The sequence below is a fragment of the Artemia sp. Qi Xiang Cuo genome, unplaced genomic scaffold, assembly GCF_049724085.1.
Source record: "Artemia sp. Qi Xiang Cuo unplaced genomic scaffold, ASM4972408v1 HiC_scaffold_2987, whole genome shotgun sequence".
Taxonomy (NCBI): Eukaryota; Metazoa; Arthropoda; class Branchiopoda; order Anostraca; family Artemiidae; genus Artemia; species Artemia sp. Qi Xiang Cuo.
Window position 1 is genome coordinate 66,756 of NW_028300382.1, and position 23,299 is coordinate 90,054.

General features: G+C 36.1%; 1 protein-coding gene across 1 annotated transcript; it reads left to right on the plus strand.

Moving 5' to 3' along the window:
- Positions 1-219: 219 nt before the first annotated feature.
- LOC148938737 (muscarinic acetylcholine receptor M2-like) lies at positions 220-593 on the plus strand (the record flags this gene model as incomplete). The annotated part of the gene is made up of 1 exon (XM_089107579.1): positions 220-593. A coding segment is annotated over exon 1 (374 nt), but the record flags the coding sequence as incomplete, so codon positions are not given.
- Between the last annotated feature and the right edge of the window lie 22,706 nt (positions 594-23,299).

The window sequence follows — 23,299 nt, forward strand, 5'->3', positions numbered from 1 at the left end:
CCTAGAAGTGTGCACGATTATATTAGCCTGGGTTAGCCTGGTGCTCCATTGAGTTGTCTGTAATAATAGTAGCAATATAATTTTCCGTATTCAATTCTATTTTTAAATGTTCGGTCTGATATATTAGTTATGAATACATTCTGTTTTCTAGAATGTGAGAGCATGATAGATTGGCTTCTTACTCACTATTTGTGATCTTACCATCGACAATGAACCAGAATGAACTCAACTGTAGTACCCCTACCGTTCAACACAACAGAAGGCCAAGGAGAATTGAGTGCCTATTCCCTAGCAGAAGTTATACTTATTTCCATAATTGCTGGATTTCTAAGCATATTGACTGTTGTTGGAAATATTATGGTCATGGTGTCTTTCAAGATAGATAAGCAGTTGCAAACCATATCTAACTATTTCTTATTCAGCTTAGCCGTAGCAGACTTTGTAATTGGATTAATTTCCATGCCATTGTTTACTTTTTATATAGTATCAGGAAAATGGACGTTTGGACCAATAGTTTGTGATACTTGGCTAGCTTTGGACTATTTGGCTTCAAATGCATCGGTGTTGAACCTTCTCATTATTAGTTTCGATAGGTAAGTCAATTTCTTTTAAATCTTGTTTAGCGTCCTAGCCGAGTAGATAGCACGCTAGACTTGAAATCCTTTGTTTATGAGGACAGGAGCTCAAGTTCTAGTGCCACTAGTTATTCAGTTTGGAATGGGGGTCAACGGCATGATTCTGTAAACTCAGCCAGAGCCACCCCAGCTCTAAATGGAGACCTGGAGAAATCTGGGGAAGTTAAATAGGAAGGGTGGGCGAAAGCACAGGATGGCTAACCCACAGGCCCCCATTGCACTTCTTGACTGAAGGGTCATAAAACGGAGATCAGTACAGCCGTAGGGACTGCAAAGTCCAGTACAATATTTTTATTTTCTCTCAAACACTGCTGTGAGTTAGAAATGGTCTCACGAAAACCACTTTTTCGGTACTCAAACCGCTGATCCTTGGGACCTGAAATCAGAACAGTAGCTTGCTGATTTCGGTGTATAAATGCATCTAAAGTCATGATAGGAGTTTGCTATTTCTGGTAACCCAAAATTCCCTGACGTGGTTCTATTTCCTAAATATAAGGAGCGTCCTCCTTTCCTTCTAAACTCTGCTCTTCTTGGTAATGTGAAGAGCAAACCAACAGGGTTTGTCCCCAGTTACCTTTTTTCCCTATTGACTTCTGTTTTCCTAAGGCAACGATTTAACACGTATGCGTAGCCCTTCCTTCTATTCCACGTTTAATGATTCTAGCCCACAGACAACATTGAAGTCCACCATCTAAGGATGTGATTTTCTTTAGCAGGGTAGCACCGAAGGTCATCTAAATTTGGTACAAGTTGCCCATAAATCACAAATTGCTGAAAACTCTCCATATCCTGGAGTGCTGGGTATAGTGTGAGTATCACCGCTTGTCTGCAATTTCCCAGTTTCAAATTCCTCACCTAGGAATACTACTCTACTTTCCTCCCTAAGGACTGCACCTATGTAAAACTATGATTTGTAGGGAGGCATGCACTAACATAAGCGATAACATACCTAAACTTTATGTTTAGGGAAAAGACTTATATGAGAACGGGACTGGGTGCTAAAGATACTTTCTTAAGGCCTTAATTATCCCAGGGGGTATCTGTTGGGAACAATCTGCTGGGAACATCATTATCACACATCATTTCATTGTCTCCAGCATTATCACATTATCATGGTTGAGCGAAACACAGCCCATAGTAACCAAAAGTTTAAAAACATATTTTTTATGAAAACTACCTTGTGAAAAACAATTGCCACAAAACACTGAATCAGGAATTGAAACTATTGTTTCTGCTAATCTTAAAAATAATTTTTTTTTGTGAAAAGAGATTTGTGGTGATTTCGAAAAAGAGCCTGAAACACCTTGAAAATGGCGTCAGATCGAAATAAAAAGCGCATAATTTGAATCAGAATGGTCAAAAACCTTTAAAAAGAACAATTAAAGTCCTCCACCCTTAACACCGAGGAAAATTAGTTTTTTGCATGGGTAGCACTGATGCGTCCCTTTTTTTCTTTTTTTTTCTTTTTTTTCCACCAGGGCTAGCGAATCGCCAGAACATCATAGAGAGATGTTAAATGGCTCATTTGAACGCAAATTAAATTTTCTAGTGCATTTTTTAAAAGACTGAAATAATTGGAGGGCAACTAGCCCCCCTCCCTAAAGCCACCCCCCCCCCCGAAGTTATCCAATCAAAATTTTGAGATAGCCATTTTGTTCAACATAGTTCAAAGGTCATATTTCTATGTTCATATCAAGGTCATATATCATAGTTCATATATATATGATTTTGATGATGATATGACCCTCCATAGTCCCTGGAGAAAGTGCTGTACGCTGTATCAGTATCGGGCGTATCGATATCACGCATGTCGGTATCGGCGCATTGTTACTAGACGTATTAGCACTGCAGGTATCTTAGAAAGATTTGTAATAGCTTATATTAAAGGTATTGCTTATATCTACGCCCTTCCTATAAATTCCACCATCAGCAATTTCCAAATGGCACTAACAATGGCACTTTTGGTGCTATGTCTCAAGTGAAAAATCTGGGGCTAACGGCCTACCAGGGCGTTTTAGAGTGGCGTTTAATGGCTTATTTGAAAGCTATTGCTCATATCTACGTGATTTTTATCAATTCTACCATCCATAAGGGTGATATAGCACTAAAAATAGCACTTTTGGTGTCACTTCTTAAGTAGAAAAGATTGGAAGTATAAAACGATATCATCATTGTACATGGTCCAAAAGCCTTAACTGGAGTTTTGCAAGAACACGTCCCGTAAGTTCCTCCTCCACGCCTCCTTAATAAACTACGCAATTAAGGTACTAACACCAATATGCCAAATTTGATTATTAGAGGCGTGGTTCTGTTAATACAGCGATGGGCTTAAAATTGGAGCGTCTTGCGTTCGATTCCTGCTTGTTTTTTTTTTCAATCATGGTTTTTTACCTTTTATATGATCATTTTCATATGATTTTACTGTTTTTGTAAATGTGATGCACTCATTTTTCAAAGTATGCCCCGGGAAAGTGTTTTGTCAAGTATTTTGATTCAAAAGGGAATAGAGGTCATCCAGTTCATGGTTTGCACCAATATTCTTAGTAGATAACTAAATCCATACCAAAAACGAATGGCACAATTTTGTCAAAATCCTGTGGGGGGAGGGGGTCAAAGTTGGAGCCAATTTTCTCAAATCAAATGAAAATAACAGAGAAAAGTGAAAAGCGAGCGATATAGAAATAAAAAGGTAAAGATGTACTAAAGACCTGTTTCAGTGGATGCTTGAATTATGCAGGTTTATCTTAGTTTTGACAACGTTTTGGAGAAAATAGATTTCAGGAGGGGGGGGGGGGCAAACCCAAGTCTGGGGGCAAAGTGAATTCTGGGAGAGATACCCCCTCTGCCCCATAGCAAACTACACCCCCAACCCTTACTTTTCTTTGAAAAACTTCTTTTTCGGAAGTTTTTTTAAAAAATTAATTAAACGAAAACCTATATGCATGTAGATATTAAAAGGACATATAAGCACTATAGGACATATAAGGACATGGGTAGCGATGCTTTATCATAGCTAGTAATATCAATGATATTTTAAAGGTGCTAATTTTGATTGGAAATTAAAATTTCTAGTGCCCCCTGAAGAGTCGAAAAATGATTGGTTGGCAATCAGCCCTCCTCTTTAGCTCATAATTTTCAAGACACCTCCAATCAAAATTTAAGCAGCCATTTTGTTCAGCATAGCTGAATGGTTAAGTAACTATATCTTTAAGGTTATTGAGTAGGTCAACCCACCACAGTTATGTAATTTACCAGTTATGCTTAAAAACTAAATCCTGCTTTAAAATTAAAGCAAAACACACTGTTAGTATGCTGGTTGCCAATAAGACATCTCAGCAATATACCAAGAACAACTGAGGGTATTAAGTACAAATTTTCGGGGTTACTTCCATTACTACCTCTGCTCTTAAAATTTTACTAAATGAAAAGTGTAATTGTATCCAGGCTGTGAAAGAGTATAGATATAATTTTTTGGGAATGGTATTAACTTTTATTCATCAGGTCAACTAGAGGATGTATACGACTAAATTAAATGCTACTATATGTGTCATGATTTTAAAACCGTTTATGTTGTTAAAAATTGCTGAAAAAGTTTCTTCAGCATATAAATAGCAGGCCAAACTGTAAATTCTTAAAGGAAAACTGGAGACATTCAAACTATTATTTTCAATTTCCCTAAAAAAGACTATATCAATATAAAACGAACAGAAATTAATTAAAAAAAACTTTTTCCACAAAATAAGTTTTTCAAAAAAAGTAAAGAACTCCCATTAAACCAAAAATGAACAAAAATAGAATCAAATAACCTACCAAGCACACAACTACCACAAATCATTATTAATAAATAAATGAAGCCCGAAACGAACAGAAATTAAAATAAATAACAGGGTGAAACTCAAAATGAGCAGAAAATAATATGGGTAGGGTTCAAAGCCCCAATGCCTTCTAAAAGGCAGTTTAATGATATTGAACTTATTATTTTTATGCCTAAGTTTTTAAAATCATTTTAGTTGCATACTGAAAGTTACTGATATTACATATCCTGTAAGACTATGGAAAGCGTTATAGATTAGTTTGTTGTTGTGAAGCTAGGCCTACGTATTTACTTTTGGCTCCTAAATCAATTGAATAAGAAAACAAGTTTTTTAACTGAAAGTAAGGAGCGACATTAAAACTTAAAATGAACAGAAATTATTCCGTATATGAAAGGGGCTGTCCCCTCCTCAACGCCTCGCTCTTTACGCTAAATTGTTTTATTCTTTAAAAAAATGGAGTTGTGAGAAAGAGTCAAACTTTAGCGTAAAGAGCGAGACGTTGAGGAGGGGACAGTCCCTTTCATATATTGAATAATTTTTGTTCGTTTTAAGTTTTAATGTCGCTCCTTACTTTCAGTTAAAAAAACTTGTTTTTTTTATTTAATTTTTGAACGTTTTCGAATTAATGCAGGTTTTGATTTTAGCTCACCGTAGATCAATAATTAAAACAATATTTGTATATTCACTTCGCTTTAATGTTAAATGGCTTTCTCAAAAGTTGTTTAATTTTATTTACGAACGTTTTTATTAGTAATAAATATACGTAACTTACGAATTAACATACGTAACGAACTTCTATATTCATATATCTTTAATACGTATAAAAGGGAGTTCGTCCCTAGTCAATACATCGCTCTTAAATGCTAAAGTTCGAATTTTGTTCCAATTCTTTAAAAATGACCCCTTAATCACAAAGGCCGTTAATTAGAATAAATAGCTCTTAGGAAAGTACTAGAAAAAATCTTTGGCTAAAAGAGCAAGGTGTTGACTAGGGGACGGATCCAATCATATACGTAATAATTTTGTTTGTTTTAAGTTTTGATGTTGTTCCTTACTTTCAGTTGAAAGACTTTTTTTTAATTAAATCGTTTTTTAAATAATGCTGGGAAATCCGGTGCCCCCTTCATAGCACTGTCCCTTCCCCCATAAGAACTTTATCCATTAAAAAATCCTCCTACATAACCCCTGACCCATCCCCCCCCTTCCCTCACTACCAGGAAAAATCCCCCCTGAAAACGTCTGTATACTTCCCAATAACCAATACTATATGTAAACATTGGATGAAGTTCATAGTTTTCACCCCTCCCCCCGGGGACTTTGAGGGATTAGGTTATCTTAAGATATAACTATTATATTTTCGACCATGCTGAACAAAATGGCTATCTCAAAATTTTGATCGGGTGACTTTGGCAAAAAATGTCAAGGTGGGGGGGGGGGCGTAAATGCCCTCCATTTTTTTGGTCACTTAAAAAGGGCACTAGAACTTATAATTTCATTCGAATGAGCCCTCCCGCGATATTCTAGGACCATTTAGTCGATACGATTACCCCTGGGAAAAAAAAAGAAAAAATAAACACTCATCCGTGATCTTTCTTCTGGCAAAAAACGCAAAATTCCACATTTTTGCAGATAGGGGCATGAAACCACTACAGTAGGGATCTCTAATACGCCAAATCTATGGTGTGATTTCATTAAGGTTCTATAACTTTTAGGGGATGTTTCTCTCTTTTTTTGAAAATCAGGCAAATTTTCTCAGGCGTTTAACTTTTGAGCGGTAGAACTAAACTTGATGAATTTTATATATTTGAAATCAGCATTAAAATTTGATTCTTTTGATGTATCTATTGGCATCAAAATTCCGTTTTTTAGAGTTTCGGTTACTATTGAGCCGGGTCGCTAGTAGAAAGCTATCATGAGTTACAGAACAAACACCGTGCTGCCATCTACAATTTAGTCTAAAACCGACGGGACATAATTTATTCAAGGATTATCGATCGAGTCTAATGGGGTCAAGGTCAATTGATTTGTTATTGTTCGTCTAGGTGTATTGTCTCCGGAACAAAGTTTGCACATGCGCATTGACGGGGGGGGGGGGTGAGAAAGCTATCATGAGTTCGTGACGGGTCACCATATATGGGCATAGAATACTGACAGGGTTTAATTTATTCAAGGATTATCGATCCAAGAAGGGGAGAGAATTTCTGAGAAATTGATTTGCATAATCGAGAGGAATGTATTGATCGACCCGAGGGGAATTTATTTGTTGTTTCTAAGGGGAATTATTGATTCAAACGGAAGGAGAATTAGAAATGACATCACTTGTTTACTAGAAATTATGCAGGAGTCTAAAGAGATAGAAAAATCCCTTTTTAAATACGGCTTCTCTGATCTTTAAGTCAGAGAGATAAATTGATATTCTATCGAAACCTCAATAGTGTAGCTAGGAACACCTATTAGATGAAGAGATTAACGCGGGAAATGGTTTCCTAGGAATTTCAAATGTGACAGCGCAGGGATGCCAAAACAAAAGGAACACGCAGAGATTACTTTTAGGGCATTATTTAGGCGAAACTGTTTGAGACATTTTAGGGGATTATTTGAGCGAAACCGTTTGAGACATTTTAGGGGATTATTTTAGAGAAACCGTTTGAGTCATTTTAGAAGATGATTTAGGGTGAAACTCTTTGGTCGTTATAATACACAAGTTCCATTTGAACAGTGTTGTGAGGTCCTCTACCCCAGCCCCAAAGGGCCCCCCCGGGCCCCAAAGGCTCCATGGACCACCAAAGGGCCCCTCTCCCCTCCCTCCAGGGCTGTTGAGCCTCCAAAGGCCCCCCAAGCCCCCAAAGGCCCCCCGAGCCCCCAAAAGCCCACGGGCCCCAAATGCCCCCCGGACCACAAGTGCCCCTGGACCCCCATATTTTTAACTACTTTTGATTCTATTTGTTTGCTTGTCTGGGTTGATGTTTGCAAGTTCAAGAATCTGTCTTTGTTGGTTTGAATGTCTAAAGTGTCTGTCCTTCTCAGTATGTGTGTCTAATTCTATTTGGTTTCTTGTCCGTCGTGATGTTCTCGAGTCCATTTATTTGTCTTTGTAGGTTTGACTATCAAATTTGTCAAACTGTCTTTGTTCTTTTATTTAATTCTATTAGTTTTTATTTCCGGTTTGATGTTTACTAGTTCAAAAATGTGACTTTTTTGGTTTGAATACCTAAAGTGTCTGTCTTTCTCTGTTTGGGTGTTTGATTCTATTTGTTGGCATGTCTGGGTTGATGTTTGCAAGTCCCAGAATTTGTCTTTGTTGGTTTGAATGTCTATAGTGTCTGTCTTTTTCAGTTTGGGTGTTTGATTATATTTGTTTGCATGTCTGGGTTGGTGTTTGCAAGTCCATGAATTTTTCTTTGTTTGTTTGAATGTCTAAAGTGTCTGTCTTTCTCTGCATTGTGTGTTTGATTCTATTTGTTTGCATGTCTGGGTTGATGTTTGCAAGTCCAAGTATTTGTCTTTGTTGGTTTGAATGTCTGAAGTGTCTGTCTTTCTCTGTTTGTGTGTCTGATTCTATTTGTTTGCATGTCTGGGTTGATGTTTGCAAGTCCAACTATTTGTCTTTGTTGGTTTGAATGTCTAAAGTGTCTGTCTTTCTCTGTTTGTGTGTCTGATTCTATTTGTTTGCATGTCTGGGTTGATGTTTGCAAGTCCAAGAATTTGTCTTTGTTGGTTTGAATGTCTAAAGTGTCTGTCTTTCTCTGTTTGTGTGTCTGATTCTATTTGTTGGCATGTCTGGGTTGGTGTTTCCATTTCAAGAATTTGTCATTGTTGGTTTGAATGTCTAAAGTGTCTGTCTTTCTCTGTTTGTGTGTCTGATTTTATTTGTTTTCATGTCTGTGTTGGTATTTGCAAGTCCAAGTATTTGTCTTTGTTGATTTGAATGTCTAAAGTGTCTGTCATTCTCTGTTTGTGTGTCTGATTTTATTTGTTTGCATGTCTGGGTTGGTGTTTCCATGTCCAAGAATTTGTCAGTGTTGGTTTGAATGTCTAAAGTTTCTGTCTTTCTCTGTTTTTGTGTCTCATTTTATTTGTTTGCATGTCTGGGTGGGTGTTTGCAAGTCCAAGAATTTGTCTTTGTTGGTTTGAATGTCTAAAGTGTCTGTTTTTCTCTATTTGTGTGTCTGAATCTATTCTTTTGCATGTCTGGGATGGTTTTTGCAAGTCCAAGAATTTGTCTTTGATGGTTTGAATGTCTAAAGATCCTGTCTTTATCTGTTTGTGTGTCTAATTCTATTTTTTTGCACGTCTGGATTGGTGTGTGCACGTAAAAATATTTCTCCTTGTTGGTTTACACTTCTAATATGCCTGTATGTAATTTCGCGGGCGTTTGTTTATATTTGTTCCTATGTCTAGAATAGCTTTTACAAGTCAAATTATTCTTTGTTGTGGGTTTGGATGTCCAAAGTGCCAGCATTGAAGAGTTTGTAGTTTTAATTCTATTTTGCTGAATGTCTGAGCTGATGTTTGCAAGTTAAAAAATTTCTTTTTGATTGTTTTAATGTTTAAAGTGTTAGTATTTCTCTGTTTGTATGTTTGAATCTAATTTCTTGCATATCTGGGCTGGTGTCTGCAAGTCCAATTATTTTTTTTGTTGGTTTGAATGCATAAAGTGACTGTCTTTGTCTGTTTGTTTGTCTCATTCTATTTGTTTGCATGTGTTGGTTGGTGTTTGCAAGTCCAACTATTTGTCATAGTTGGTTTGAATATCAAAAGTGTCTATCTTTCTATGTTTATGTGTCTGATTCTATTTTGTTACATGTCTGGGTTGGTGTTTGCAAGCCCAAGAATTTGTCTTTGTTGGTTTGAATGTCAAAAGTGTCTGTCTTTCTCTATTTGTGTGTCTGATTCTATTTGTTTGCTTGTCTGGGTTGGTGTTTGCAAGTCCAAGTATTTGTCTTTGTTGGTTTGAATGTCTAAAGTGTCTGTTCAATCTCTGTTTGTGTGTATGATTATATTTGTTTGCATGTCTGGGTTGGTGTTTGAAAGTCAAAGTATTTGTCTTTGTTGGTTTGAATGTCTAAAGTGTCTGTCTTTCTCTGTTTGTGTGTCTGATTCTTTTTGTTTGCATGTCTGAGTTGGTGTTTGCAATTCAAAGAATTTTTCTCTGTTTGTTTGAATGTCTAAAGTGTCTGTATTTATGTGTTTTTGTTTTTGATTCTATTTGTTTGCATGTCTAGGTTGACGTTTGCAAGTCTAAGTATTTGTCTTTGTTGGTTTGAATGTCTAAAGTGTATGTCTTTCTCTGTTTGTTTGTCTGATTCCATTTGTTTGCATGTCTGGGTTGGTTTTTGCAATTTCGAGAATTTTTCTTCGTTGGTTTGAATGTATAAAGTAACTGTCTTTCTCAGTTTGTGTGTCTAATTATATTTGTTTGTATGTCTGGATTGTTGTTTGCAAGTCCAAGAATTTGTCTTTGTTGGTTTGAATATCAAAAGTGTCTGTCTTTCTCTGTTTGGGTTTTTGATTCTATTTGTTTGCATATCTGGATTGGTGTTTGCAAGTCCAAGAATTTGTCTTTGCTGGTATGAATACCTAAAGTGTCTGTCCCTCTCTGTTTGTGTGTCTGTTTGTATTTGTTTGCATGTCTGGGTTGGCGTTTGCAAGTGCAAGAATTTGTCTTTGTTGGTTTGAATGTTTAAAGTGTCTGTTTTTCTCTGTTTGTGTGTCTGATTTTATTTGTTTGCATGTCTGGGCTGGTGTTTGCAAGTCTAAGAATTTGTCTTTGTTGGTTTGAATGTCTAAAGTGTCTGTCTGTCTTTGTTTGTGAGTCTGATTCTATTTGTTTGCATGTCTGGGTTGATGTTTGTAAGTCCATGAATTTGTCTTTGTTGGTTTGAATGTCTAAAGTGTTTGTCTTTCTCTGTTTGTGTGTTTAATTCTATTTTTTTGCATGTCTGGGTTCGTGTTTGCATGTCTAAGAATTTGTCTTTTTTGGTTTGAATGTCTAAAGTGTCTGTCTTACTCTGTTTGTGTGTCTGATTTTATTTGTTGACATGTCTGGGTTGGTGTTTGCAAGCCCAAGAGTTTGTCTTTGTTGGTTTGAATGTCTAAACTGTCTGTCTTTCTCTGTTTGTGTGTCTGATTCTATTTGTTTGCATGTCGGGGTTGGTGTTTGCAAGTCCAACTATTTGTCTTTGTTGGTTTGAATGTCTAAAGTGTCTGTCTTTCTCTGTTTGTGTGTCTGATTCTATTTGTTTGCATGTCTGGGTTGATGTTTGCAAGTCCAAGAATTTGTCTTTGTTGGTTTGAATGTCTAAAGTGTCTGTCATTCTCTGTTTGTGTGTCTGATTCTATTTGTTGGCATGTCTGGGTTGGTGTTTCCATTTCAAGAATTTGTCATTGTTGGTTTGAATGTCTAAAGTGTCTGTCTTTCTCTGTTTTTGTGTCTTATTCTATTTGTTTTCATGTCTGGGTTGGTATTTGCAAGTCCAAGTATTTGTCTTTGTTGATTTGAATGTCTAAAGTGTCGGTCATTCTCTGTTTGTGTGTCTGATTTTATTTGTTTGCATGTCTGGGTTGGTGTTTCCATGTCCAAGAATTTGTCATTGTTGGTTTGATTGTCTAAAGTTTCTGTCTTTCTCTGTTTGTGTGTCTCATTTTATTTGTTTGCATGTCTGGGTTGGTGTTTGCAAGTCCAAGAATTTGTCTTTGTTGGTTTGAATGTCTAAAGTGTCTGTTTTTCTCTATTTGTGTGTCTGAATCTATTCTTTTGCATGTCTGGGATGGTGTTTGCAAGTCCAAGAATTTCTCTTTGTTGGTTTGAATGTCTAAAGTTTCTGTCTTTCTCTGTTTGTGTGTCTGAATCTATTTGTTTGCTTGTCTGGATTTGTGTTTACAAGTACAAGTATTTTTTTTTATTGGTTTGGATGTCTAAAGTACCAGTATTTCTCTTTTGGTGTGTCTGATTCTATTATTTTGTATGTCTGGGTTGGTGTTTGCAAGTCCAAGAATTTGTTTTTGTTGGTTTGAATGTCTAAAATGTTTGTCTTTCTCTGTTTGTGTGTCTGATTCTATTTGTTTGCATGTCTGGGTTGGTGTTTGCAAGTCCAAGAATTTGTTATTGTTGGTTTGAACGTCTAAAGTGTCTTTCTTTCTCTGTTTGTGTGTCTGATTCTATTTGTTTACATGTCTGGGTTAGTGTTTGCAAGTCCAAGAATTTTTGTTGTTGGTTTGAATGTCTAAAGTGTCTGTATATATCTGTTTGTGTGTTTGATTATATTTTTTTACATCTCTGGGTTGGTGTTTGCAAGTCCAACTATTTGTCATTGTTGGTTTGAATGTCAAAAGTGTCTATCTTTCTCTGTTTATGTGTCTGATTCTATTTTGTTACATGTCTGGGTTGGTGTTTACAAGCCCAAGAATTTGTCTTTGTTGGTTTGAATGTCAAAAGTGTCTGTCTTTCTCTATTTGTGTGTCTGATTCTATTTGTTTGCTTGTCTGGGTTGGTGTTTGCAAGTCAAAGTATTTGTCTATGTTGGTTTGAATGTCTAAAGTGTCTGTTCAATCTCTGTTTGTGTTTCTGATTCTATTTGTTTGCATTTCTGGGTTGGTTTTTTAAAGTCAAATTATTTGTCTTTGTTGGTTTGAATTTCTAAAGTGTCTGTCTGTATCTGTTTGTGTGTCTGATTCTATTTGTTTGCATGTCTGGGTTGGTGTTTGAAATTCCAAGTATTTGTATTTGTTGGTTTGAATGTCTAAAGTGTCTGTCTTTCTCTGTTTTTGTGTCTGATTCTATTTGTTTGCTTGTATGAGTTGGTGTTTGCAAGTCTAAGAATCTGTCTTTTCTGGTTTGGATGTCTAAAGTGTCTTTCTTTCTCTGTTGGTGTATCTGATTCTATTTGTTTGTATGTCTGGGTTGGTGTGAGAAAGCCCAAGAACATTTTTGCGTTTTGGTGAGAGTAAATAGTGACTGCCTATATTAATGGCGGCGATCAATTTATTTAGTCTGTATATTCATGTTGGAGCTGTAAATTCTAAATAATCTTCTGGTTTGTTGGTATTACTTAAAGTTTAAGGCTGTCGCCGGTTGGTTGTCTAAGTTAATTTTTTTGCATGTATAGGTTGATGTTTGCAAGTCAAAGAATTTGTCTTTGTTGGTTTGAATACCTAAAGTGTCTGTCCCTCTCTGTTTGTGTGTCTGTTTGTATTTGTTTGCATGTCTGGGTTGGCGTTTGCAAGTGCAAGAATTTGTCTTTGTTGGTTTGAATGTTTAAAGTGTCTGTTTTTCTCTGTTTGTGTGTCTGATTTTATTTGTTTGCATGTCTGGGCTGGTGTTTGCAAGTCTAAGAATTTGTCTTTGTTGGTTGGAATATCTAAAGTGTCTGTCTTTCTCTGATTGTGTGTCTGATTCTATTTGTTTGCATGTCTGGGTTGGTGTTTGCAAGTCCAAGAATTTGTCTTTGTTGGTTTGAATGTCTAAAGTGTTTGTCTTTCTCTGTTTGTGTGTTTGATTCTACTTGTTTGCATGTCTGGGTTGGTTTTTGCAAGTCCAAGTATTTGTCTTTATTGGTTGGAATGTTTAAAGTGTCTGTCTGTCTCTGTTTGTGTGTCTGATTTTATTTGTTGACATGTCTGGGTTGGTGTTTGCAAGCCCAAGAGTTTGTCTTTGTTGGTTTGAATGTCTAAACTGTCTGTCTTTCTCTGTTTGTGTGTCTGATTCTTTTTGTTTGCATGTCGGGGTTGGTGTTTGTAAGTCCAACTATTTGTCTTTGTTGGTTTGAATGTCTAAAGTGTCTATCTTTCTCTGTTTATGTGTCTGATTCTATTTGGTTGCATGTCTGGGTTGGTGTTTGAAAGCCCAAGAATTTGTCTTTGTTGGTTTGAATGTCTAAAGTGTCTGTCTTTCTCTGTTTGTGTTTCTGATTCTATTTGTTTGCTTGTCTGGGTTGGTGTTTGCAAGGACAAGTATTTGTCTATGTTGGTTTGAATGTCTAAAGTGCCTGTCTTTCTCTGTTTGTGTGTCTGATTCTATTTGTTTGCATGTCTGGGTTGGTGTTTGCAAGTCTAAGTATTTGTCTTTTTTGGTTTGAATGTCTAAAGTGTCTGTCTTTCTCTGTTTGTGTGTCTGATTCTATTTTTTTTAATGTCTGGGCTGGTGTTTGGAAGTTCAAGAATTTGTGTTTGCTTTTTTGAATGTACAAAGTGTCTGTCTTTCTCTGTTTGTGTGTCTGATTCTATTTGTTTGTATTACTGGATTGATGTTTGCAAGCCCAAGAATTGGTTCTTTTTGGGTTGAAATCCTAAAGTATCTGTGTATCTTTATGTGTGCGTTTAATTCTATTTGTCTGCATATCTGGGTTGATGTTGTCAAGACTAAGAATCTGTGTTTGTTGGTTTAAATGTCTAAAGTGTCTGTGTTTCTCTGTTTGTGTGTCTAATTCTATTTGTTTGCATATCTGGGTTGATGTTTGCAATTCCAAGAATTTGTCTTTGTTGGTTTGAATGTCTCAAGTGTCTGTCTTTCTCTGTTTGTGTGTCTGATTTTATTTGTTTGCATGTCTGGGTTGGTATTTGCAAGTCCAAGAAATTGGTTTTGTTGGTTTGAATGTCTATAGGGTCTGTCTATCTCTGTTTTTTTGTGTCTAATTCTATTTGTTTGCATGTCTGGGTTGGTGTATGCAAGTCCAAGAATTTGTCTTTATTGGTTTGAATGTCTAAAGTGACTTCCTTTCTCTGTTTGTGTGTCTGATTCTATTTGTTTGCATGTCTGGGTTGGTTTTTGCAAGTCCAAGAATTTGTATCTGTTGGTTTGAATGTCTAAAGGGTCTGTCCTTCTCTATTTATGTGTTTGATTCTATTTGTTTGCATGTCTGGGTTGGTTTTTGCAAGTCCAAAAAATTGTCTTTGTTGGTTTGAATGTCTAAAGTGTCTGTCTTTCTCTGTTTGTGTGTCTGATTCTATTTGTTGACATGTCTGGGTTTGTGTTTGTAAGCCCAAGAATTTTTCTTTGTTGGTTTGAAAAGTGTCTGTCTTTCTCTGTTTGTGTGTCTGATTCTATTTGTTTGCATGTCTTGGCTGGTGTTTATAAGTCAAACTATTTGTCTTTGTTGGTTTGAATGTCTAAAGTGTCTATCTTTCTCTGTTTATGTGTCTGATTCTATTTGGTTACATGTCTGGCTTGGTGTTTGAAAGCCCAAGAATTTGTCTTTGTTGGTTTGAATGTCAAAAGTATCTGTCTTTCTCTGTTTGTGTTTCTGATTCTATTTGTTTGCTTGTCTGGGTTGGTGTTTGCAAGGACAAGTATTTGTCTATGTTGGTTGGAATGTCTAAAGTGCCTGTCTTCTCTGTTTGTGTGTCTGATTCTATTTGTTTGCATGTCCGGGTTGGTGTTTGCAAGTCTAAGTATTTGTATTTTTTGGTTTGAATGCCTAAAGTGTCTGTCTTTCTCTGCTTGTATGTTTGTTTCTATTTTTTTGCATGTCATAATTGGTGGTTTCAAGTCCAAGTATTTGTCTTTGTTTGTTTGAATTTCTTAAATGTCTATCTTTCTCTGTTTGTGTGTTTGATTCTATTTGTTTGCATGTCTGGGTTGGTGTTTGCAAGTCCAAGAATTTGTCTTTGTTGGTTTGAATGCCTAAAGTTTCTGTCTTTCTCTGTTTGTGTGTCTGATTTTATTTGTTTGCATGTCTGAGTTGGTGTTTGCAAGTCTAAGAATTTGGTTTTGTTGGTTTGAATATCTAAAGTGTCTGTCTATCTCTGTTTGTGTGTCTGATTCTATTTGTTTGCATGTCTGGGTTGGTGTATGCAAGTCCAAGAATTTGTCTTTATTGGTTTGAATGTCTAAAGTGTCTTACTTTCTCTGTTTGTGTGTCTGATTCTATTTGTTTGCATGTCTGGGTTGGTGTTTGCAAGTCCAAGTATTTGTCTTTGTTGGTTTGAATGTCTAATGTGTTTGTCTTTCTCTGTTTGTGTGTTTGATTATATTTGTATGCTTGTCTGGGTTGGTTTTTGAAAGTCCAAGAATTTGTCTTTGTTGGTTTGAATGTATAAAGTGTCTGTCTTTCTCTGTTCGTGTATCTGATTCTATTTGTTGACATGTCTGGGTTGGTGTTTGAAAGCCCAAAAATTTGTTTTTGTTGGTTTGAATACCTAAAGTGTACGTCTTTCTCAGTTTGGGGGTATGATTCTATTTTTTTGTATTTCTGGGTTTGTGTTTCCAAGTCCAAGAATATGTCTTTGATGGTTTGAACGTCTAAAGTGTCTGTCTTTCTCTGTTTGTGCGTCTGATTATATTTGTTGGCATTTCTGGGTTGATGTTTGCAAGTCCAAGAATTTGACTTTGTTGGTTTGAATGTCTAAAGTGACTGTCTTTCACTGTTTATGTGTCGGATTCTATTTGTTTGCATGTCTGGGTTTTTGATTTAAAGTCCAAGAATTTTTCTTTGTTGGATTTATTGTCTAAAGTTTCTTTCTTTAACGGTTTTTTTGACTGATTATTTTTTTTTGCATTTCTTGGTTGATGTTTGCAAGTCCAAGAATTTGTCTTTATTGGTTGGAATGTCTAAAATATCTGTCTTTCTCTGTTTGTGTGTCTGATTCTATTTGTTTGCATGTCTGGGTTGATGTTTGCAAGTCCAACTATTTGTCTTTGTTGGTTTGAATGTCTAAAGTGTCTGTCTTTCTCCTTTTGTGTGTCTGATTCTATTTGTTTACATGTCTGGGTTGGTGTTTGCATGTCCAAGTATTTGTCTTTGTTGGTTTGAATGTCTAAAGTGTCTGTCTTTCTCTGTTTGTGTGTCTGATTCTATTTGTTTGCATGTCTGGGCTGATGTTTCCATGTCCAAGAATTTATCATTGTTGGTTTGAATGTCTAAAGTGTATGTCTTTCTCTGTTTGTGTGTCTGATTCTATTTGTTTGTATGTCTGGGTTGGTGTTTGAAAGTCCAAGTATCTGTCTTTGTTGGTTTGAATGTCTAAAATGTCTGTCTTTCTCTGTTTGTGTGTCTGATTCTATTTGTTTTCATGTCTGGGATGGTGTTTCCATGTCCAAGAATTTGTCATTGTTGGTTTGAATGTCTAAAGTTTCTGTCTTTCTATGTTTGTGTGTCTGATTCTATTTGTTTGCATGTCTGGGTTGGTGTTTGCAAGTCCAAGAATGTGTCTTTGTTGGTTTGAATGTCTAAAGTGTTTATCTTTCTCTGTTTCTGTGTCTGAATCTATTTATTTGCATGTCTCGGTTGGTTTTCGCAAGTCCAAGAATTTGTCTTTGATGGTTTGAATGTCTAAAGTTTCTGTCTTTCTCTGTTTGTATGTCTGATTCTATTTGTTTGCATGTCTGGGTTGGTGTTTGCAAGTCCAAGAATTTGTCTTTGTTGGTTTGAATGTCAAAAGTGTCTGGCTTTCTCTGTTTGTGTGTCTGATTCTATTTGTTTGCATGTCTGGGTTGGTGTTTGCAAGTCCAAGTATTTGTCTTTGTCGGTTTGAATGTCTAAAGTGTCTTACGTGCACGCACACACGGAAACATCAAAACCATGGGGTTCTCCTACATTCTGAATCTGAAATTGTAATTTTCAAGGAGATTCTTTAACCTTTTAGAGTTAACTCACCCTTTTAGGGTTGACCTCTTAGGGTTCTCCGAGATACTGAACCTGAAAGTATGTTCTCAGAAATGCTGACTTCGAAAGTGTAATTTTCATGGAGATTATTCCACCTTTTGGGGTTAATTTACACTAGGTTACGTGTGGTAAGTTAGGTTAGGTTACACTAGGTTATAGTATCTGCATTCTTGTTAGGTTCATTTAGGTTTACTTAGCATGGCTCGCCATGCTAAGTGAACCTAAATGAACGTAACTTGAATGCAGATACCCGAAAATTACACTTTCAGGTTCAGTATGTCGGAGAACCCTAAAAGGGTAAGTTCACTCTAAAAGGTTAAAGAATCTCCTTGAAAATTAGAATTTCAGATTCAGCATGTAGGAGAGCCCCATGGTTTTGATGTTTCCGTGTGTGCGTGCACGTAAGACACTTTAGACATTCAAACCGACAAAAACAAATACTTGGACTTGCAAACACCAACCCAGACATGCAAACAAATAGAATCAGACACACAAACAGTGAAATATAGTAACTTTCGGCATTCATACCAACAAAAACAGATAGTTGGACTTGAAAACTACAAACTAGACATTCAAACAAATAGAATCAGAAACACAAACAGTAAAAGAAATAAACTTTCTACATTCAAATCAAAAAAAATAAATATTTGAACTTGCAAACACCAAGCAAGACATGAAAACAATTAGAATCAGACACACAAACCGTGAAAAAAAGACACTTTGGATATTCAAACCATCAAAGACAAATACTTGCACATGTAAATACCAACCCAGACATGCAAACAAAAAGAATCAGACACACAAACAGAGAAAGAAAGACACTTTAAACATTCAAACCAAAAAAAGAGAAATACTTGGACTTGCAAACACCAACCCAGACATGCAAACAAATAGAATCAGACACACAAACAGAGAAAGACAGACACTTTAGACATTCAAATACACAAAGACAAATACTTGGACTTGCAAACATCAACCCAGACATGCAAACAAATTGAATCAGACACACAAACAGATAAAGACAGACACTTTAGACATTCAAACCAACAAAGACAAATTCTTGGACTTGCAAAAACCAACCCAGACATGCAAACAAATAGAATCAGACACACAAACAGAGAAGGACAGACACTTTAGACATTCAAACCAACAAAGACAAATACTTGGACTTGCAAACACCAACCCAGACATGCAAACAAATAGAATCAGACAAACAAACAGAGAAAGACAGACACTTTAGACATTCAAATCAACAAAGACAAATACTTTGACTTGAAAACACTAGCCCATAACTTCAAACAATTAGAATCAAACAAACAAACAGAGAAAGACAGACACTTTAGACATTCAAATCAACAAAGACAAATTCTTGGATTTGCAAATACCAACCCAGACATGCAAACAAATAGAATCAGACACAAAACAGAGAAGGACAGACACTTTAGGCATTCAAACGAACAAAGACAAATACTTGGACTTGCAAACACCTAACCAGACATGCAAACAAATAGAATCAGACACACAAACAGTGAAACACAGACACTTTAGACATTCAAACCAACAAATACAAATTCTTAGACTTGAAAACACCAACCCAGACATTCAAAGAAATAGATTCCGACACGCAAACAGAGAAACACAGACACTTAAGACATTCAAACCATCAAAGACAAATACTTGGACTTGCAAACACCTATCCAGATATGCAAACAAATAGAATAAGACAAACAAAAAGAGAAAGACAGACACTTTATACATTCAAAACAATAAAAAGACAAATTCTTGGACTTGCAAACACCAACCCAACATGCAAAAAAATAGAATAAGACACACAAACAGAGAAAGACAGGCACTTTAGACATTCAAACCAGCAATAAAAATTTCTTAGACTTGCAAACACCAACCCAGACATGCAAACAAATAATAACAGACACACAAACAGAGAAAGACAGACACTTTAGACATTCAAACCAACAAAGACAAATTCTTGGACTTGCAAACACCAACCCAGACATGCAAAAAAATATTATCAGACACACAAACAGAGAAAGACAGACACTTTAGGCATTCAAACCAACAAAGACAAATTCATGGACTTGCAAACACCAGCCCAGACATGCAAACAAATAGAATCAAACACACAAACAGAGAAATACAGACACTTTAGACATTCAAACCAACAAAAAGAAATTCTTGGACTTGCAAACATCAACCATGACATGCAAACAAATAGAATCAACACAAAAACAGAGAAAGACAGACACTTTAGACATTCAAACCAACAAAGACAAATTCTTAGACTTGCAAACACCAGCCCAGACATGCAACCAAATAGAATCAGACACATAAACAGAGAAATATAGACACTTTAGGAATTCCAATCACCACTTACCAATTCTTGAGCTTACTAACCCCAGCACAGACATTACAAAAAACAGATTCAGACATTTAAAACAGCAATGACAGACACTTCAGACATTCGAACAAAAACTTAAAGATACTTCAGTATCCAAACACCAGCCCAGACATATAAACAGATAGAATCAGACACACAAACTGAGAAAGTCACAAACTTTAGACATTCAACCCGAGACCGGAAAATTCATGTACTTGCAACCATTAACCCAGACATGCAAACAAATAGAATCAGGCAAACAAACAGAAAATAACAGACAATATGGACTTTTGAAACGACAAATGAAAATGCTAGGACTTGCATACACCATACCAGACATGCAAACAAATATAATCAGACACACAAACTGAGAAAGACACAAACTTTTGACATTCAAACAATCAAAGACAAATTCTTGGACTTGCAAACATCAACCCAGACATGCAAACAAATAGAATCAGGCACACAAAAAGAGAAAGACAGACACTTTAGACATTCAAATCAACAAATACAAATTCTTGGACTTGCAAACACCAAACCAGACATACAAACAAATAAAATCAGACACACAAACAGTGAAAGTCTCTCACTTTAGTCATTCAACCCAAGATAGAAAAATACACGGACTTGCAACCATTAACCAAGACATGCAAAAAAACATAATGAGGCAAAAAAACAGGCAATAACTGAGAATATGGAATTTCAAACAGACAAAGGAAAATGCTAGGTCTTGAAAGCATCATCCTAGACATGCAATCAAATAGAATCTTACACGAAAACAAGGAGAGACGGACACTTTGGACCTTCAAACCAAAAAAAACAGATACATTGATTTGCAAACACCAACCCAGACATGCAAACAAATAGAATCAGACACACAAACAGAGAAAGGCAGACACTTTAGACATTCAAACCAACAAAGACAAATACTTGGGCTTGCAAACACCAACCCAGCCATGTAAACAATGTCTGGTTTGAATGTCTAAAGTGTCTGTCTTTCTCTGTTTGGGTGTGTGATTCTATTTGTTTGCATGTCTGGGTTGGTGTTTGCAAGTCCAAGAATTTGTCTTTGTTGGTTTGAATGTCTAAAGTGTCTGTCCTTTTCTGTTTGTGTGTCTGATTCTATTTGTTTGCATATATTGGTTGATGTTTGCAAGTCCGAGTATTTCTCTTTTTTTTTGAATGTCTAAAGTGTCTTTCTTTCTCTGTTTGTGTGTTTGATTCTATTTGTTTGTATGTCTGGGTTGGTGTTTGCAAGTCCAAGTATTTGTCTTTGTTGGTTTGAAAGTCTAAAGCGTCTTTCTTTCTCTGTTTGTGTGTCTGATTCTATTTGTTGGCATGTCAGGGTTGGTGTTTGCAAGTCCAAGAATTTGTCTTTGTTGGTTTGAATGTCTAAAGTGTCTGTCTTTCTCTGTTTGTGTGTCAGATTCTATTTGTTTGCATGTCTGGGTTGGTGTTTACAAGTTCAAGAATTTGCCTTTGTTGGTTTGAATGTCTAAAGTGTTTATCTTTCTTGGTTTGTGTGTCTGATACTATTTGTTTGCATGTCTGGGTTGGTGTTTGCAAGTCCAAGTTTTTGTCTTTGTTGGTTTAAATGTCTAAAGTGTCTGTCTTTCTCTGCTTGTGTGTCTGATTCTATTTGTTTGCATAAATGGGTTGATTTTTGCAAGTCCAAGTATTTGTCTTTGTTGATTTGAATGTCTATAGTGTCTGTCTTTCTCTGTTTGTTTGTCTGATTCTATTTGTTTGCATGTCTGGGTTGGTGTTTGCAAGTCCAAGTATTTGTCTTTGTTGGTTTGAATGTCTAAAGTGTTTGTCTTTCTCTGTTTGTGTGTTTGATTCTATTTGGATGCAAGACTGGGTTGGTGTTCGAAAGTCAAAGAATTTGTCTTTGTTGGTTTGAATGTCTAAAGTGTCTGTCTTTCTCTGTTTGTGTGTCTGATTCTATTTGTTTTCATGTCTGGGTTGGTGTTTGCAAGTCCAAATATTTGTCTTTGTTGATTTGAATGTCTAAAGTGTCTGTCTTTTTCTGTTTGTGTGTCTGATTCTATTTGTTTTCATGTCTGGGTTGGTGTTTGCAAGTCCAAATATTTGTCTTTGTTGGTTTGAATGTCTCTCTGTGTCTAAAGTGTCTGATTCTATTTGTTTGCTTGTCTGGGTTGGTGTTTTCAAGTCCAAGAATTTGTCTTTGATGGTTTGAATGTCTAAAGTTTCTGTCTTTCTCTGTTTGTGTGTCTGATTCTGTTTGTTTGCACGTGTGGGCTGATGTTTGCAAGTCCATGAATTTGTCTTTGTTGGTTTAAATGTCTAAAGTGTCTGTCTTTCTCTGCTTGTGTGTCTGATTCTATTTGTTTGCATATCTGGGTTGATGTTTGCAAGTCCAAGAATTTTTCTTTGTTGGTTTAAATTACTATTGTTTCTTTAATTATCTGTTTGTTTGTCTGATTCTATTTGCTTTAATGTGTGGGTTGGTGTTTGAAAGTGCAGTTATCTTTATTTGTTGTTTTGAATTTCTTAAGTGTCTTTATCTCTCAGTTTGTGTGTCTGATTATATTTGGTTGCATGTCTGGGGTGGTGTTTGCAAGTCCAAGTATTTGTCTTTATTGGTTTGAATGTATAATGTGTCTGTCTTTCTCTGTTTGTGTGTCTGATTCTATTTGTTTTGCATGTCTGGGTTGGTGTTTGGAAGTCCAAGTATTTGTCTTTGTTGGTTTGAATGTCTAAAGTGTATGTCTTTGTCTGTTTGTATGTCTGAATCTATTTGCTTGCATGTCTGGGTTGGTTTTTGAAAGTAAAAGAATTTGTGGTTAGTGGTTTGAATGTCTAAAGTGTCGGTGTTTCTCTGTTTGCGTGTTTAATTCCATTTGTTTTCTTGTCTGGGTTGATGTTTACATGTCCAAGAATTTATGTTTGTTGGTTTGAATGCCTAAAGTGTCTTTCATTTTCTGTTTGTTTGTCTGATTCTATTTGTTTGCATATCCGGGTTGGTGTTTCCAAGTCAAAATATTTGTCTTTGTTGGTTTGAATGTCTAAAGTGTCTGTCTTTCTCTGTTTGTGTGTCTGATTCTATTTGTTTGCATGTCTGGGTTGGTGTTTGCAAGTCCAAGTATTTGTCTTTGTCGGTTTGAATGTCTAAAGTGTCTTACGTGCACGCATACCCGGAAACATCAAAACCATGGGGCTCTCCTACATGCTGAATCTGAAATTGTAATTTTCAAGGAGATTCTTTAACATTTTAGAGCTAACTTACCCTTTTAAGGTTGACCTTTTAGGGTTCTCCGACATACTGAACCTGAAAGTGTGTTCTCAGAAATGCTGACTTCGAAAATGTAATTTTCATGGAGATTATTCCACCTTTTTGGGGTATAATCAGACACACGAACAGAGAAAGAAAGACACTTTAGGCATTCAAACCAACAAAGACAAATTCTTGGACTTGCAAACACCAGCCCAGACATGCAAACAAATAGAATCAAACACCCAAACAGAGAAAGACAGACACTTTAGACATTCAAACCAACAAAGACAATTTCTTGGGCTTGGAAACATCAACCCAGCCTTGCCAACAAATAGAATCAGACACACAAACAGAGAAAGACAGACACTTTAGACATTCAAACCAACAAAGACAAATTTTTGGACTTGCATACACCATCCCGGACATACAAACAAATAGATTCAGACACACAAACAGAGAAAGACAGACACTTTAGAAATTCAAACCAACAAAGACAAATTCTTGGACTTCCAAACACCATCCCAGACAAGCAAACAAATAGAATCAGACACTGTAAACATTCAAACCAACAAAGAGACACACTTGGACTGGCACACATCAACCCCGATATGCAA